At 46.2% G+C, this 18,408-nt stretch overlaps 1 protein-coding gene across 1 annotated transcript; it reads right to left on the reverse strand.

Moving 5' to 3' along the window:
• Window positions 1-487: 487 nt before the first annotated feature.
• On the reverse strand, window positions 488-16,391 carry LOC309328917 (lamin-B3-like). The gene is made up of 10 exons (XM_081839407.1): window positions 15,787-16,391; window positions 13,851-14,007; window positions 11,661-11,786; window positions 10,370-10,540; window positions 8,768-8,872; window positions 8,381-8,622; window positions 6,330-6,558; window positions 4,929-5,036; window positions 1,414-1,530; window positions 488-695 (listed from the first exon to the last, which is right to left on the reverse strand). Exons 1-10 carry the CDS (start codon window positions 16,284-16,286, stop codon window positions 567-569), a joined length of 1,884 nt encoding a protein of 627 aa, XP_081695533.1. The 5' UTR covers window positions 16,287-16,391; the 3' UTR covers window positions 488-566.
• Window positions 16,392-18,408: the final 2,017 nt, after the last annotated feature.

Raw genomic sequence — 18,408 nt, forward strand, 5'->3', positions numbered from 1 at the left:
GCCATTGCCCACTTTGGATTGCCCTGTCCCATTTAGGGAGTCTTCAGTTCAAGTAAGGCTCTACGCTGAACAGAGTCTCTTTCTGCTGGTTGTCACTTTCATATACATAGAGCACGATTTTGGTTGGAGGAAGCTTCCACAGACGCTCACCATCTTCTCTTGGCTATATTATGAGGCAGGTCCGACTTTCATTTCGCTGGAGAGAGGGCGGGCAAGGAGGAGGGAAAGAGATGAACATGAAGCTAGGTCCAATTTGCTTTATAAAATGTGCCAGGAGATTAGACCTAAAAACGGCAGTTCTGCTGCGCATTCAGGCCCAGAAAACTCTTTTGAGAATGCTAAGCGCTTTTCTCGCTAAGCTAGGTCAATGTTACAGCTAGGCTGGAGCCAAAGCAACAACCCTGGTTCTTCAGTTATCTGTAAAGGTTTACAAGATTGCCATCTCAAAAAACAGCATCTATGTGGCATGTCAGGAGAAACATGTGCTTTGCATCAATTGACTATTTTAAAAAGCAACAAGCAACAGCTCAACTCAGCTGGATACGAATACAAGTATTTGGCATTTCTCAGTTTTGGAGTTTATGTAGGAAACCTGCCTGAGTAGGACGCTCCATTCCTTCTTCCCCAGCAGCCACTTCCATTTCTCCATCACCTTCTCCTCTATCTACATAAGTGAGTTTTCCTTCTGCCATTTGCTGCAAGGTAATTTGTTTACAGAATTCATTAGGCACACAATAACTATCATTCTCTGGACACAAGAATAAAACACCAGCAAGCATCTGTATGAAGACCACATTAAAGAATTATAAAAAAGGAAACTGAAAACTTACCAAGCTATGGAAAATAACCATAAAATGTCAGAGAAACACATTAATATTCTGTCTCTGCCACTTGTCTGAAGAACAAGAAATACTAAACGCTGCACACTGCTGTTTTGTGCTTCTACTGTATAAATTTTCAATGTAAATTTTAATTTTGTCAAGTGTACACTTCTTGCAATCTGCTCTGGGACCATTTGGTGAAGGGCTGTGTACAAATAAACACACAGATTGTAAAAAAGAGAGCGAAAAGGTGTTTGCTTGATGCAGAAGGTAGAAGCCCTTCTCCATCAAACATGGCAAATCGTGCAAAACCAGAGATATATTTAAGCAGTTAAATAGTCATAGGCAACAAGGAATTGCAGGCAGACGAGTACATGGGATTCTAGGCTAGTGTTCCATTCCTCCTCTGCACCCAGGACAGAAATGCAGGACGGTGCCGCTGGAGGAACCAAGTTGTGTATCTCCTCTGCCAGCCAACAGTAGATGGGGGGGACGGACCCAGGCTACTAACTTGTGGGCTTATTTACAAGGCTGATATAAAACTCAAGAACAATATCAAATTGTAGCAAGGACATGTTAATATGGCACTTACGTTTCCAGCAGAGTCGAAAAGTACAATCCTAAAGCTGTCTCCACCTCTCATTGACTTGGGGGATTTCCAGATAAGCATACCAGGAGCTGGGCTTGAACTTTCTGTCACACCCCAGATCTTCAAAGAAAAGAAGAAGAAGAAGAAGAAGAAGAAGAAGATCTTCATATTTGAATGCTTAAAGAGCACCTTTGCACAGGAAATTGTCCAATGCTTTCCCACCCACCAGTCAGATTCATTGCAACATCAACCCTGGGATGAGATTCTTGTAAGTTCTCTACAAACTTGGCTGTGCAAGTGATATCATTGGAAGCGTCAGCCTTTAACAAAAGGCAATTGTGGGGAGAAGTCTGTGGCATCAAATGCCAGGCAGATATAATGGCATTCTGACAATATTGATTACAGCAACATGACTGGATCAGCAACTATGTCCAAACATTTTTTTCTTTTTTTGGTAAATATTTTTTATTAGTTTTTAATTACATATATCCAATATAAGTCACATTCTAACGTTACCAAATTACAATTACAATTCAAAAATAAACCAATTGATAAGCCAATTATACTTTTTAGGTGGCCCCCCGCATGCTAGATTTCAAGGTAAGATAAATTAATTTTGCTTCCAAAATCTTGTTTAATCCAATTACATTTCAATCTTAATCATAATCCCTTATACAACAGCTACAATGTTTTTAACTTCCATTCGTATTAGCACATTGAATAATTTGTATTTCTGCAAGAAAAGTTCTATATCCTTTTTTAGTTCCTGTGTGTGATATTTATTTTGTATTTATAGTTACTTATTTTAGCAACTATGTTCAAACTTAACCGTGCATTGATATGGAACCAAACCACAGATCCATGCTAGTATAATATAGGCATAGTCTTAATTTGTCGTTATTTCAGAAAATGTACTTGTTTGTACTAAAACCTCTAGCTATGTTGATAAAGTGGAATGGGGACGATGGTTACAACAGGAATTTAATTTTACCTTTGTGGAAGCAAGTGTAAACACCACCATTGTTCCCTCAAAGGGAAAGGATAGTAATAATAATAATAATAATAATAATAATAATAATAAATAATTTTTATTTATATCCCGCCCTCCCCAGCCGAAGCCGGGCTCAGGGCGGCTAACAACAATCAAGTGATCAAACAATCAAATAATCCAACATTCTAAAACATTTCATTATAAAAATTAATTAAAATCAAATTAATGGCAACCGTTAAGCAAAATTCTGTGCAGGTTGCCAGAGGAGGGAGTCAGGCTGCGCCCTGACCAAAGGCCTGGCGGAACAACTCTGTCTTGCAGGTCCTGCGGAAAGATGTCAGGTCCCGCAGGGCCCTAGTCTCTTGTGACAGAGCGTTCCACCAGATTGGAGCCGCAGCCGAGAAAGCCCTGGCTCTAGTTGAGGCCAGCCTAACCTCTCTGTGGCCTGGGACCTTCAGGATGTTTTTATTTGCAGACTGTAGGTTCCTCTGTGGGGCATACCAGGAGAGGCGGTCCTGTAGGTACGAGGGTCCTAGGCCGTATAGGGCTTTAAAGGTTAAAACCAGCACCTTAAACCTGATCCTGTACTCCACCGGGAGCCAGTGCAGCTGGTATAGTACCGGATGAATGTGATCTCGCAGCGAAGACCCCATAAGGAGTCTCGCCACGGCATTCTGCACCTGCTGGAGTTCCTGGGTCAGTCTCAAGGGCAGCCCCACATAGAGCGAGTTACAATAATCCAGTCTGGAGGTGACTGTCGCGTGGATCACAGTGGCTAGGTCAGGGCAAGAGAGATAAGGGGCCAACTGCTTAGCTTGGCGGAGATGAAAAAATGCCGCCTTTGTTATAGCTGTAATCTGCGCCTCCATAGAGAGGGAGGTATCAAAGATTATACCCAAACTCTTAACGGACGGTATTGGCACTAATTGCACCCCGTAAGAGATGGGAGTTGCCCCCTCAATCTCATATCATCCCGTCCCAGCCAGAGGACCTCTGTCTTCGAAGGATTTAACTTCAACCGGCTCCCACGTGGTCAGTGTGTCTGGGGCCGAGTCAGGATGGCCATCCATCAACAGATAGAGTTGGGTGTCATTGGCATACTGATGGCAACCCAGCCCAAAACTCCGGACAAGCTGGGCGAGGGGGCGCATAAAGATGTTAAAAAGCATTGGGGAGAGTATCGTACCCTGAGGCACTCCACACACCAAGGAGTGGCGCGATGACAATTCCCCCCCAAGCGCCACCCTCTGTCCCCGACCAGAGAGAAACGAGCGCAGCCATTGAAGGACTGTGCCCTGGATCCCCACGTCGGCAAGGCGGTGGTCTAGGAGTTTGTGATCGACCATGTCAAAGGCTGCTGACAGGTCTAGAAGAATCAGCAGCCCCGACCTGCCTCGATCCAGTTGCCTGCGGAAATCATCTGTTAGGGCGACCAGAGCCGTCTCGGTCCCATGACTAGCGCGGAAGCAGGACTGGAATGGATCCAGAGCCGATGTCTCATCCAGAAACCTACCAAGTTGTTCAGCAACCGCTCTCTCAATCACCTTACCCAGGAATGGAAGATTCGAAACCGGGCGGTAATTGGATAGATCTAAGGGATCTAATGATGTTTTCTTTAAGAGCGGGCGCACCACTGCCTCCTTCAGTTCCTCTGGGAATATCCCAGTGCCAAGGGACAAATTGATGATATCCCCCAGGGGGGCCCGCACCTCGTCTGGACACGCTCTAATCAGCCAAGACAGGCACGGGTCAAGAGGACAGGTGGTGGGCTTTCCAGCTCGGAGGAGTCTGTACTTGAAACTTATATACATCTGGTCCCAATGAACTTGCTGTTGGAATTATGATGAAGATATGGATAGGTATCTCCAACTGGAGCCACTATTTGCATGCACCAGAACTGGATCAGGACCATAGAAATTAAAACAACTGGGTTTTGTGGTTTTCGATATCTCTAATGGATCAGCAGGCATTGAATGAAAATATAATCAAACTATCAACACAAACATTTAATGCCTATGGAGTTAAAAGTCCAGGTGGATTCCCCCCCCCCCCTAGGAATTTGGTTCTGGGAGGTGTATCATCCAATATTGGCTGCCAAAACTTAAGGCTAGCAGAAGGAATTTAAAACAGTTTTGCCGAGCCTGCTTCCCACCATATTACTTAGAAAAGCTTCACCTGTTGTCCCTTGTCGGCCATCTTTCAACTGCCTCCAGTGCCAGAACTTCTCCATGAGACCACCTCCCTTGCTTCTTTCAAATCCCTCCCTCTTTATAAGCCCCATAGGCCAAAGATCTGCCAGACCTGTTCTTCAGAAAAATGCCATGTACATAATGCCAGTGGCACAGTACAATATTGTTTTAAGCAAGTCCAAAACACTGTAGAGTATATAAGCAGGTATTTTATCCATCTTGGTTACTTAGCCAGTTTCAGGGCCTTTATTAGGTGGTGTGTTCAAAGCAAAGGGTAAGCAAAGTAAAACACTAACATTTTAAAGTTTAGAGGGGAAGAAGAGAAGATTTTCACTCACTGTAAGTACTTGACCAGGCCCAAGGGTACATCGAGCAGGAAACTCGTACATTATTTCAGACTGGTTTCCATGCTGCCTTCTTGTGGTCCACCCACTTAGTGACTGCTCCTACAAGGAAAGCAGTGCTTAACAGTTTTAGACTGCTGGTGTTGAGCAACTTTTTGCCTTTTAAGAGCCTCCAGTCTCATTATTTTCTGGGAGGAGTTCAAGCGTATACTGGGATATTGAGGTTTGTGCAATTAAAGTGGATTAAAGCGTCCTGAGGAAGCTTATCTATCATCACCTCCCTTTTCTCTCAGGAACCTTGGAAACTGCAAAGAAATGTTAGGAAGAGGCTGTTTGTAGGATGGGACCATCAAGTATGATGTTTAATCATAGGCCTAGGACCCTCATACCTACAGGACCGCCTCTCCTGGTATGCCCCTCGGAGGACCTTAAGGGTCCATATATAGCAACACCCTAGAGGTCCCGGGCCCTAAGGAAGTTAGATTAGCCTCAACCAGAGCCAGGGCCTTCTCAACACTGGCTCCGGCTTGGTGGAATGCTCTGTCTCATGAGACCAGGGATCTGATTTCTTCCTGCAGGGCATGTAAGACAGAGTTGTTCCACCTGGCCTTTGGCTTAGAATCAGTTTGATTCCCTCCCCCTCTTTATTTTTCCTTTCTCCTCCTATGAAGAGACAGTATCCTAATGTTTTAATGTTGTATCTTAATCTTTTAAATTGCATTTTAATCAACTTGTTTTTATTATTGGTTGTTAGCTGCCCTGAGCCCGGCCTTGGCTGGGGAGGTCGGGGTATAAATAAATTATTTATTATTATTATTATTATTATTATTATTATTATTCTTATTATTCTTATTATTAATCCTTCCTGGACAATTTCTATTCCACCCACCCCCAGGGGGATTCCAGATCCATGTTCACATCAAGCACAGTGGTACCTCGGGTTAAGTACTTAATTCGTTCCGGAGGTCCGTTCTTAACCTGAAACTGTTCTTAACCTGAAGCACCACTTTAGCTAATGGGGCCTCCTGCGGCCGTTGCATCGCTGGAGCACAATTTCTGTTCTCATCCTGAAGCAAAGTTCTTAACCTGAGGTAATCTTTCTGGGTTAGCAGAGTCTGTAACCTGAAGTGTCTGTAACCTGAAGCGTCTGTAACCCGAGGTACCAGTGTACTAGTCTAAAACCAGGTGAACGGTGGGGTAGGGGGGAGAAAATAAAAGTGGCTAGGAAGTTACTGGTGGGAAATGAAGAGGCAGATTGGTGGTGGGGAGGGTCAAGCCGAGGGTCAGCCCAGAACTGCTTTGTAAAGAAATGGCACCCAGTTTTGGGGGGACACAAATTTGCCAGCTACACTAACCATGCATTCATCCCAAGGAGTTAAATCATGTAAAAAATACCTGTTCAGAACTGTTTCTGATTTTGACAAATTGTCCTTCTTTGTCAATATGTTCTATGGAAATACTTCCTGAAGATGATGCATGCTGGACCGTTTTGAAGCAAACGCTGTGGACTTGGCGTTCTGAAAGTGCCCGCTTCCTCCTTCTCCTTTGTGGGAGGACAGGGCTGCCCAGACTGCTGCTTGCCAGTGTTCCAACACTTTCTGAGCCGGGCCTGGGCACTCTTAACCTGCAAAACAAAGTCACCTTTCAAATTAGGCAGCCGCTGATGGCAGAATTCCTCTCTCAATCTCTTTGCTCTTGATATTGTGCCATTCCCGTGGTGTCTAGTGATGTATGGATGTGAGAGCTGGACCATAAAGAAGGCTAATTATTGAAGAATTTATGCTTTTGAATTATGGTGCTGGAGGAGACTCTTGAGAGTCCCATGGACTGCAAGAAGATCAAACCTATCCATTCTGAAGGAAATCAGCCCGGAGCGCTCACTGGAAGGACAGATCATGAAGCTGAGGCTCCAATACTTTGGCCACCTCATGAGAGGAGAAGACTCCCTGGAAAAGACCCTCATGTTGGGAAAGATTGAGGACACAAGAAGAAGGGGACGACAGAGGACGAGATGGTTGGACAGTGTTCTCGAAGCTACCAGCATGAGTTTGACCAAACTGCGGGAGGCAGTGGAAGACAGGAGGGCCTGGCATGCTCTGGTCCATGGGGTCACGAAGAGTCGGACATGACTAAACGACTAAACAACAACAATACCACTATGCGTCATGAAGTCAAATCTGTGTCGTCCAAGAGATAGTGGGGAGGTCGCTACGGATGACGCTTACACATAACCTTTGGCACAAGGCTGCCCTGCCTGCAAAGTGGCATCTCCCCTGTAAGGTTAGTGATACTCCCCTGTGCTGTGAGATCATCACATTGTGCATTTTCTCTGGTCTCACATAACAGGCTGCTGCAGGATCGGAAGGGCAAGTAAGGAGGACACCAAGACAGAGGACTTGGTGAGTTGCTTTTGTATCTTGCCCTTCTGCCAGGGAGCTCTGAATGGCATTTTCACAGCCCAAAGTTCCTGCAAGGCAGCTCAGCCAGAAAATCATTTACTTTGCTAGGAAGCAGAGGCAAAGCTCTGCAAGGTGGTTAACGATCAAATCCATTATTTGCATCTTCACTGAACGTCTTGTTTTAAAGCCCCGGACAAAGCATGATAGTCAAGAAAGGTCTTTCTGGTCTAACTTGGCTCCTGAACCAAACTCCCCACAGTGGCAATCGAGGTGCCTGTGGGAAGCTCGCAAGCGTGAACTGATCGCAATAGGCCTTTTGCGCTGGTGTTCCCCAGCAACTGGTTTTTCGAGGGACATGGCCTCCGATACTGGAGATAATATATACCATATTTTTCACTCTATAAGACACACTTTTCCCCTCCCAAAAAGTAAGGGGAAATGTGTGTGCGTCTTATGGAACGAATGCAGGCTGCGCGGCTATCTCTGAAGCCAGGAGAGGAAGAGGGATCGGTGCGCACTGATCCCTTTTGCTCTCCTGGCTTCAGCGATAGCTGCATGAAGCCTCTTCAGGGCAACGGGAGGAATGCTCCCCCTGCCCTGAAGAGGCTTGGCATGGCTATCCCAGAAGCCCGAACAACAAGAGGGATAGTGAAAAGAGCATGAAATCCACTCTCGACTCCAAGACTGCACCACAGTTGCTTTCAACCCTGTGAGTTGACATGGGCAAAGGGCTCTTTTAACCCCCTCCTCCCCAATGCGAAGACCAGCTCCCTTTTGAATAGCCCCTCCACTTACTACGGACATCAGCTGCTCATTCCAGCTTGCTTGTGTTTTTGGGAAATGGCACATTAGAGGGTATTAAAGTGTGGCTGAAACGTACAGTAAAAGGTGCAGAAAAGTTCTTCTTGCTGTTCACACTGGGCAGGAGGGAGTTAAAGAGCCCTTTGCCCATGAAAGCCAATACTGGTAAGAAGTTCAGCTCCTGTTCTATTAAAAAAAGGAAAACAAAGCCTCCTTTCAAGAACAGAATTCTGTCGCCAAGCTCACCGTGCTTCCTCTTCTTCTAGCATTGCCCGGTATGCACCGATCTCCAGATCCAGACCCATCTTCATATCCAAGAGTTTCACATGCTCCCCCAGCTGCACCTGCATACGCTGATGCATTCTGTCCATCTCCCTGTCCTTCTCAGCTAGGCATCTCCTCGATGAGCCTTGTTTCTCAAGAATGGTGTTCTCCAACGTGTTTATTCTGGCCTCCAAATCTCCATTCCTGGCTTCCAACGTAGCAACCTTAGATTCCACAGAAAGGTTTTGCTGTTAGGCACAGCGGAACAGAGCCATACCAGCAGAGACCTCTATTTCCCAAAGACCTTTTAAGAGCCTCTTCCCTCTCTAGGTAGGCGTCATTTTACCTGGTTTGCAGCACCTCTTTTACCTGTGACATCAGAGAATCAACTCTCAGTTTTGCTTCTCTGAGCTCCTCCTCAGCAGCTTTGGTGATATCACTACTCCTTGCTGCAGAACGCTGAATGTTTTCCATCTGTGAAAATAGTATTGGGTTAAAAAAGAAAAGAAAAAGCTAACCAGGACTGCACATTTTAATTTGAACGTGTTTCTGTGCGCACACACATGAGTAACAGTTCAATTTAACACAGGTTTGCCACCCTATGCTCCTTCGGGAGGAATAATGGGATCTACTATATTTATTGGGACACGGGTGGCACTGTGAGTTAAACCACTGAGCCTAGGGCTTGCTCATCAGAAGGTCGACAGTTCAAATCCCCACGAAGGGGTGAGCTCCCATTGCTCGGTCCCTGCTCCTGCCAACCTAGCAGTTCGAAAGCACGTCAAAGTGCGAGTAGATAAATAGGTACTCTTCCGGTGGGAAGGTAAACGGCGTTACCATGCGCTGCTCTGGTTCACCAAATGCAGCTTAGTCATGCTGGCCACATGACCCGCAAGCTGTACGCCAGCTCCCTCGGCCAATAAAGCTAAATGAGTGCCGCAACCCCAGAGTCAGCCATGACTGGACTAATGGTCAGAGGTCCCTTTACCTACTATATTGTATTGTATTGTATTAATTATTATTATTATTATTAGACAATTCTAGGCCTTATTCCTTCCAATTCAGATGACTTTTATTATTATTTATTAAATTTCATACTGCCCTGTTCCTGCAGGTCTCAGGGCAGTTACAACATACAATCACAACATAAAAACACAAAATATGTAATAAAAACAAAAACAACTCAATAATGCCCTTTCCCCAACACATTTTAGGCAGCATGTCATACAATATTGTTCCAGGTGTTCACCTTAAGGTGAAGGTTAGGCAATACGTAAATTAGTATTAAAAATAAATGCTTCTGGCTGTGACTGGTGTGTGCAGGAGAATTATCCAAGGGGGTCACGAGGAGGACACAATGGGAAGGTAACATGCTGAGCTGGGGAAACTGAGGCAAACAGGGTTTCACCAAAATACAGCATCCCCTTAGAAACAGGTATGGGAAAGGTATCGTAGCATATACCGTATTTTTTGCTCTACAAGACTCACTTTTTCCCTCCTAAAAGGTAATGGGAAATGTGTGTGCATCTTATGGAGTGAATGCAGGCTGCGCAGCTATCCCAGAAGCCAGAACAGCAAGAGGGATCACTGTTCTGGTTTCTGGGATTCAGAATATTTTTTTTCTTGTTTTCCTCCTCCAAAAACTAGGTGCGTCTTATGGTCTGGTGCGTCTTATAGGGTGAAAAATACGGTAATTAACGAAGTAAGCTATGCACATCCAGTCAGAATTAAGTCCCACTGAATCCACTGAGAGGAGCCAACATGCCTTTGTCCCATCAGCTCTTAGAAGACCAATGATTTTCCTTTGCTTTCCCCTTCCACTATTTGGAAGACATCCTGTCAGCATAAGGTAGCCTCTGATTGTGCCACTCCTATTCGGGACCTGCCCATAGGAAGCAAGAAGAGATCAGGTCTCTACTAAGAATGATGGGACAGCAAGACATCAGCAGTATAGACAGACAAACCACTCACTTTGGCACTGAAGTTTTGCTGCACCTGATCTTTATACGCGCAAATCTGTTGGTCGTGTTGCTGTCTGAGCTCTTTGAGAGCATTCAACAGCCTACTCTCCAATTCCTGGTGATGGTGAGACTCTATTTCTTGAATCCTGCTCTCATAGATCTGCTTCTTGTTCTTTAGCTCCTAGGAAGAGAAGGGAAATACAGCCAGGAGGAAGGATTTAAGAGGCTCTGTATTAAAAACAACAGTATGTTTCAGCTGAGCAGACAAGCAAATTAGAGTACCAGTACTGTACTGCCCCGGAATAAAGAACATGCAACATTTCTTTACGGTTAAACTGTGGCCTGAAATTGATCATCCATGGCGCATTGAAGGTAAAGGGACCAGTGACCATTAGGTCCAGTCGTGACCGACTCTGGGGTTGCAGCTCTCATCTCGCTTTATTGGCCGAGGGAGTCGGCGTACAGCTCCCATGTGGCTACCATGACTAAGCCGCTTCTGATGAACCTGAGCAGCGCACGGAAACACCATTTACCTTCCCGCCAGAGTGGTACCTATTTATCTACTTGCACTTTGATGTGCTTTCAAACTGCTAGGTTGGCAGGAGCAGGGACCGAGCAAAGGGAGCTCACCCCGTCGCTGGGATTCAAACCGCCAACCTTCTGATCGGCAAGTCCTAGGCTCTGTGGTTTAACCCACAGCGCCACCCGCGTCCCTCCATGGTGCATTAAGAGCAATTAAAAGAGGTGCACAGTAACTTTAGATGCAATCAACATTGGAGCCCCCATTGTTTGCTCCTTTTATTTTTCTTTTCTTCTGCAAATGCAACTGTCTCCCATAGGGCACAACTGAATGGAATACAACACACTACTTCAATTTGCATGTAATGCAAACCATGGCTTAGCAGAACCATGGGCTGCCAGAGACAAGATTGTGCCCACTTTGTTTCTCCTCTAGTCCTGCTAAACTCCTGCCAGCTAAGCCATGGTGTGGCTTAGCACGTCATCCAAACCCAGGTTTGTGGCTTATTTCTCCAGAGTTACTGATCATTGCTTATTAGAGAACAACAAACCATGAACCCTGGTTCAGATACAACAGGAAGCCTATGCTCTTTGGTTTGTTTATCTCATTCATGCTAGGAGAGGGGCAAAATAGGAACAATAAAACACAGTAACCCAGGGTTATCATCATTTTTGGCCCTCTCCTAATTAAACTATTTCACCAAGTTATTGACCTTAATTTTAGTGTTTTAAATTAAACAGCAGCTGAAATTAAGGAAGTCTAAGACTGCAGAAGTACGTACGTCTTCATGGATGTTCTTTAGAAATATTACTTCTTTCTTCAGGGTTTCCATTTGGTTTTCTATATCTGTTCTCTTCAACATCTCATTTTGAAGTTGGCTTTTGAAATGATTCACCATTACCTTGAGCTAGGAAAGTAGTTAACGGGAAAGTTAGCAAATGCTTTGTGCTTCCCTTAAATCCTTCCAAGACTCCTGTTCAGCTACAGTGTTTAATAAGCCCAAAAGGAGAACCTTGGGAAGCCAACATGTTTTAACAGAACTCGAAATCAATCTTCTCATACTCCCTTCCCTTTTCCTCATGTTCATTTAGATTACAAGCCTGCAAGTGGGGTTATGTTACTCTTATTAACTGCAGGTTTTATATTGTGCAATGTTATTGTTCTTAGGCATATAACATACTATCATTCAGCAAGCAAACATACCACTAGTTAAAAAGTCAAACAATGGAACACAAGATAGACTGGTGTAGACACAGAGAGCAACACAGATTAATGGATCAGTTGTGCATCTGTGTACATCTGCCTTTCTTTTTTGGATTTCTGCTAGTGCAGACTTTGTGTAAGGCTATTTTTCTAGAAAAAGAGGTGCCGGAACTCGCCATGAACACCTCCCTTGTTGTCTTATAATGGCAATGGTGCCCACCTGAGAGGCGCCAGAACTTATTTTTGGCAAGTTCCGGCTGGAAAAAAAGCACTGGTTAGGCCATAGCTTTCAGACTATGTCCCAGCAAATGCGAGGCTTTTTTTAAAAAAATAAAAAACCCTTATACATCATACAAACATGCACTGAATAAAACAAAGAAAATAATACAAAAACATAATAACATAAACTACAATCGAAAATATAAAACATATTCTCCTTTTAAAAAAAATGAAAAATAATACCTCCCCAAAAGAAAGAAAGAAAGAAAGAGAAAAAAGTGACTTCCAACTAACTCCATGTGGATATTTATTCCTCATATCTCTGGTTGTCTGTACCTGTGATATTTTTATTCTAAGCTAAACCAAGTACAAATCTGGGAATCAGTTCTCTTCATATAATTTATAAAGGCTTACCACTCTCTACTTATTTTCTCATGAGAATAATTTCTTATTAAACCTGTAAGTTTGCCCAGTTCAAGATATGAACCGAATGCGAGGCTTTATTGACACCCTGCCTTTTGCTACAACAGCTGCAGATGATCAATATTTATTCCAGGTTATGCTCTCAATTCACATGGGTGAAGAAAGCAGCCCAAAGCAATGTCGATTGTCCTGCATGAACTGAGCCTTAGGATGCATTCAGACCATACATTTGACCCACCACTCAAAAAATCCTGGTTTACCTCTCACTGAGCTACCATTCCCAGCACCCTAAAACTATAGTTCCCAAGGTTCCTTAGCAGCAGGGAGGAACTGTGCTTTAAATACATATTCTGTACCCAGCCAGAGTGTACATTTTTAGATGTGCCATTACAGGGCTGTAACTTTGCGTGAAACCGTGGCGAGAGCCCCTTCCCATCCAAGTTTGGAAACTGCTATCGGACTCAGTAGCAACTTCACTTCGGGGGGGGGGGGAGAGAGCAGCTTCCAGGGGGCAAATTTCATTGGGACCACAATATAAAGGTAAAGGTAAAGGGACCCCTGACCATTAGGTCCAGTGGTGACCGACTCTGGGGTTGCGGCGCTCATCTCGCTTTATTGGCCGAGGGAGCCGGCGTACAGCTTCCGGGTCATGTGGCCAGCATAACTAAGCTGCTTCTGGCGAACCAGAGCCGTGCACGGAAACGCCATTTACCTTCCCGCCAGAGCGGTACCTATTTATCTACTTGTACTTTTACGGGCTTTCGAACTGTTAGGTTGGCAGGAGCAGGGACCGAGCAACGGGAACTCACCCTGTCGCGGGGATTCGAACCGCCAACCTTCTGATTGGCAAGTCCTAAGCTCTGTGGTTTAAGCCACAGCGCCACCCGTGTCCCAGACCACAATATAGGAGGAGATAAAAACAAAGCTCCTCCTATCAGTTGTGGAGGGGACATCAGGTGAGCCCCAGTGACCTTCCAAATCTAGGTAAGCCCTGTTGCCCCTGGAACTTCTCACCTCTCAAAATACACCCAAAAATAACAGAACATTTTACTTGTGACCCGAATCTCTCTTAACAACCTTCGTCGTTTCAGCAGGACAGTTTAGATCTTACAGAACAAACCCTTACAGAGCTGATTTCACGCTCAGACTCTTGAAGATGGTTCTGCAGGCCCTGCTGTCTACTCAAGGATGTCGTCAATTCAGCCTCTTTGCAACGGAGCTGAGCCTCGAGGTCTTTCGCACGAGTGACTGCCAGGCTTAAATCATTCTCCTTTTTAGAATTCCTGAGAACAAGCAGGTTGCAAGTGTAAACAGGAGGCTTTGCATCTCAACAGGTATGGCTTTTAGCATTTTTGAATCAAATTTAGACATCACAAGCTCTGTCGCTAGGAGGGAGAGTGAAGGATGGAGAGCCACCTGATCTAGTCGAGATTCCTGCATTGCAAGGGGGTTGGACTAGATGACCCTGGAACCCTTTCCAACTCTACCATTCTATGGGTCTATATGCCCCAGCCTTCGTCCTATAGTAGTTCAGAGCAAGAAAATGAGACCACACAATAAAAGCACAAATCCATGGGCATAGTGGGGATTTATTTTAGGAGGTGGGCAGGTAGCCACCACCTGTCATTATCCTCTGTCTGCCTCTGTCTAGCAGATTCAGAATGAGATGTCTCAGCCAGTGGTGTAGCGTGGGGGGTGCAGGGGGGCCGGCCGCACCGGGCGCAACATCTGGGAGTTAGGGTTAGGGGTAGGGTTAGGGGGCGCAAATCCACGGGTTAGGGGGCGCAAATTACTTGCCTTGCCCCGGGTGCTGACAACCCACGCTACGCCACTGGTCTCAGCAACAGTTCTTTTAAATTACTTTCCTTTGACTCCTAAGTGCTCAGAACAATCTGTCAAAATCTTTGGGATTTTGGGAGTGGCCGCCGAGACCACATGACACCGGGCCTGAAAAACCTACATTGGCTCCCAGTACATTTCTGAGCACAATTCAAAGTGTTGGTGCTGACCTTTAAAGCCCTAAACAGCCTCGGCCCAGTATACCTGAAGGAGCGTCTCCACCCCCATCACTCAGCCCAGACACTGAGGTCCAGCTTTGAGGGCCTTCTGGCAATTCCCTCCCTGCGAGAAGTGACGTTACAGGGAACCAGGCAGAGGGCCTTCTCGGTAGTGGCACCCGCCCTGTGGAAAGCCCTCCCATCAGATGTCAAGGAAATAAACAATTATCTGACTTTTAGAAGACATCTGAAGGCAGCCCGGTTTAGGAATGCTTTTAATGTTTGGTGTTTTTAACATTCTATCCAGGGGCTGCTGAACGGAAAAAACAGTGGTACCTTGGGTTACAGACGCTTCAGGTTAAGAACAGTTTCAGGTTCAGAACGGACCCTCAGAACGAATGAAGTTCTTAACCCAAGGTACCACTGTAATATAGTGCAACTGACTTTCGGGGTTGGTGTGTTGTGCGACAAGCTCACAGAGTGCAATGAGATTGAGTGTTTGTGGGGTGGGGAGGGAGGCTGAGTTAATTTCATTGTACACAGGTTGTACATTGACAATAAAGGTATTATTATTAATATCTCCCAAGTGTGGCTGGGGAAACCCAGCCAGATTTTGGGGGTGGTATAAATAATAAATTATTTATTATTACCATTATTACAATCTCTACTTTTAGTTAAGTATTTTTATTTAATTACACTGGTTCCTTGGGTAACAGACGCTTCAGGTTACAGACTCTGCCAACCCAGAAATAGTACCTCGGGTTAAGAACTTTGCTTCAGGATGAGAACAGAAATCGTGCTCCGGTGGCGCGGCAGCAGCAGGAGGCCCCATTAGCTAAAGTGGTGCTTCAGGTTAAGAACAGTTTCAGGTTAAGAAGGGACCTCCGGAATGAATTAAGTACTTAACCCGAGGTACCACTGTACTTGATTTAGGAGGGGGGCAATTGCCCCCTCGCTGACTCCCCCCATGAACCTCTTTAACTTCAGAAAACTGGAAATCTATGGACTAAGACGAGCCATTGCTTTCAGAAGAAAAGAGAGCGAGATCCAGGAAGGGACACTCACCTGGCGAGCAGCTGCCTGTGCTCTTCCAACAGGGTCTCCAGCTCGACCTGCAGACCGGCGCGCTGCCGGACTTGCCCGTGGAGCTCCTCGCGCACGGCGGCCAGCTCCCTCTCGTAGGCCCTCCGTAAGACGCCCAACTCGCGGCGACTGTCCTCGGATTCGGACAGGCGGAGCTGCAGCGCCGTCCTGGTGGCTTGCAGGCCGCGGGCGCGCTGGATGAGGGCGGCTAGGCGGTCGTTCAGCTGGCGCAGCTCCTGCTGCAGGTTGCTCCGCGGGCCGGGCAGGAGCGGGGAAGAGAAGCTGTCGCCGCCCAGGCCGCTGTCCGGCGAAGCCATCGGAGCTGCAGGGACCACCCCGTCGCGTACTCTTGCAAGCGGCGGCCGAACCACCCCCCCCCTCCCTCGCCTGGCGTTAAGCAGAGGAAAAAGAATTGGGCCAAGGATATATATGCGCTGCCGCGCTTTGCAGGAAGGGCGTGGGGTAAATATGTTGGGACTCATTCTGCAAAGAAACAGAAAAGCTGATTTTAACTTTAAGACGTGTTTCTGTGAGTTCTGGGTGTCCTTTTTTAGGGTGATTAGGCACAGCTGGTGATGACGACAAAAGGAGGAGATGTTGCAGTTTGAATTTGCCTGCAGAGAGAGGGGACACCCAAAGCTTTGTGTTTGTTGTTTTTGTATAGCTGTAATAAAACCTTTGTTTGAGTGTTTTGCACCGGTCTCGTGGTTCTGTCGTCTGCCACCAGAAGAAAAAACCATGGCTATCAACTTTCAGATTTGAAAATAATGGATCAGCAGCCTCTAAAATAAGGGATCAGCAGTTTAGCTGTGAACTGTTAGATATCCCACAGACAGTCTACGGGATATCTAAAAATCCGGGATACCAGCGGGAAACGGCGCTGAAATAAGGGAATTTCCCGCAAAAAAGGGGGGGGAAGGTTGACAGCTATGCAAAATAAACCCCTCTAACAAAATAAAGGTGCAGGATCAACACCTAAGGCGCTTGCGAAAACAATGCTTTATATTGATTGTGAAGGCTGGTAGCGGCTGCAAGGAGAATTGTCTGGTGGTTTGTGCGCTTTGGAGGGGACAGAAAGGCGGGGGCGGGGCTGCCCAGAGCCTGAAATGGAGAAGAAGGGCAGTGAGTGGATCCTGTAGCTAAGGGCATCCGGGCAACCCCTGCAGGGCTTATCCATTCAACTTCTGTGCCCGGCGTCCATCCCAAACCGCTCCCCCGCCTGCCTCTCCCTCGGCGTTCCAAGAACTCTCACTGCTTCCCGTTCTGTCCAATCAGCGCGCAGCAAAAGGAAGCCGAGCCCCGGGGAAAGGGGCGCGGCCTTCTTATGTCTCCTCATTCATAACTTTGCTGAGTAGCGGGAGGGTGGCGTGTGTTCAGAGGTGAGCCTTCCTGGATGCAGCAGGGGCTTATTCTCAAGTAAACAGGGTTAGGATGGCAATCTCCTATATTTTAGGAGCTGAGGATTGGGCCGCCGCTGCAGTTAGCAGAAAACGTCGCTTGCTGATTCATGCATATCTGTAAAAATAGAAGAGGCGGGGGGGGGGGCGGCATGCAATGATCTTCTGAAGACTAGGACCCTTCAGCCAGAGAAAGGGAAAGCAACGTCTGAACACAGGGGAACTAGTAAGCTGCACTGACTGGCAGCGTGAAATATACTCAGAGTCGAGTGTGGATTTCATGCTTTTTATTCAGCTCAGTAGTGAGGAATGCCAGTTCCCCCGAAATGTCTGCTTTACAGTGGTAATAATAATAATAATAATAATAATAATAATAATAATAATTTATTATTTATACCCCGCCCATCTGGCTGGGCCTCCCCAGCCACTCTGGGCGGCTTCCATAGAAACCAAAAATACAGTAAAATCACATGTTAAAAACTTCCCTGAACAGGGCTGCCTTAAGATGTCTTCTGAATGTCAGGTAGTTGTTTATCGCTTTGACATCTGCTGGAAGGGTGTTCCACAGGGCGGGCGCCACTACCGAGAAGGCCCTCTGCCTGGTTCCCTGTAGCTTTGCTTCTCGCAATGAGGGAACCACCAGAAGGCCCTCGGCGCTGGACCTCAGCGTCCGGGCAGAATGATGGGGGTGGAGACGCTCCTTCAGGTATACTGGACCGAGGCCGTTTAGGGCTTTAAAGGTCAGCACCAACACTTTGAATTGTGCTCGGAAACATACTGGGAGCCAGTGTAGGTCTTTCAAGACCGGTGTTATATGGTCTCAGCGGCCGCCCCCAGTCACCAGTCTAGCTGCCGCATTCTGGATTAGTTGTAGTTTCCGAGTCACCTTCAAAGGTATCCCCACGTAGAGCGCATTGCAGTAGTCCAAGCGGGTACCTCGGGTTAAGTACTAAATTCATTCCGGAGGTCCCTTCTTAACCTGAAACTGTTCTTAATCTGAAGCACTACTTTAGTTAATGGGGCCTCCCGCTGCCGCCGCACTGCCGGAGCACTGTTTCTGTTCTCATCCTGAAGCAAAGTTCTTAACCTGAAGCACTATTTCTGGGTTAGCGGAGTCTGTAACCTGAAGCCTATGTAACCCGAGGTACCACTGTATATACATTATTTACACAATGTGCCCCATGTGATTGCCTAATTCCGGGATTCT

This window comes from Podarcis erhardii, assembly GCF_964252035.2.
Source record: "Podarcis erhardii genome assembly, chromosome: 14".
Lineage (NCBI taxonomy): Eukaryota > Metazoa > Chordata > Lepidosauria > Squamata > Lacertidae > Podarcis > Podarcis erhardii.

Coding starts and splice junctions, on each gene's coding strand:
- LOC309328917 (XM_081839407.1), bottom strand. CDS start 16,286: ATGAGTCCCAACATATTTACCCCACGCCCTTCCTGCAAAGCGCGGCAG. Junction 8,873..10,369: donor AGCAAAACTTCAGTGCCAAA/GTGAGTGGTTTG, acceptor CTATTTTCACAG/ATGGAAAACATTCAGCGTTC. Junction 1,531..4,928: donor GGCCTGGTCAAGTACTTACA/GTGAGTGAAAAT, acceptor TTTTCTTTGAAG/ATCTGGGGTGTGACAGAAAG.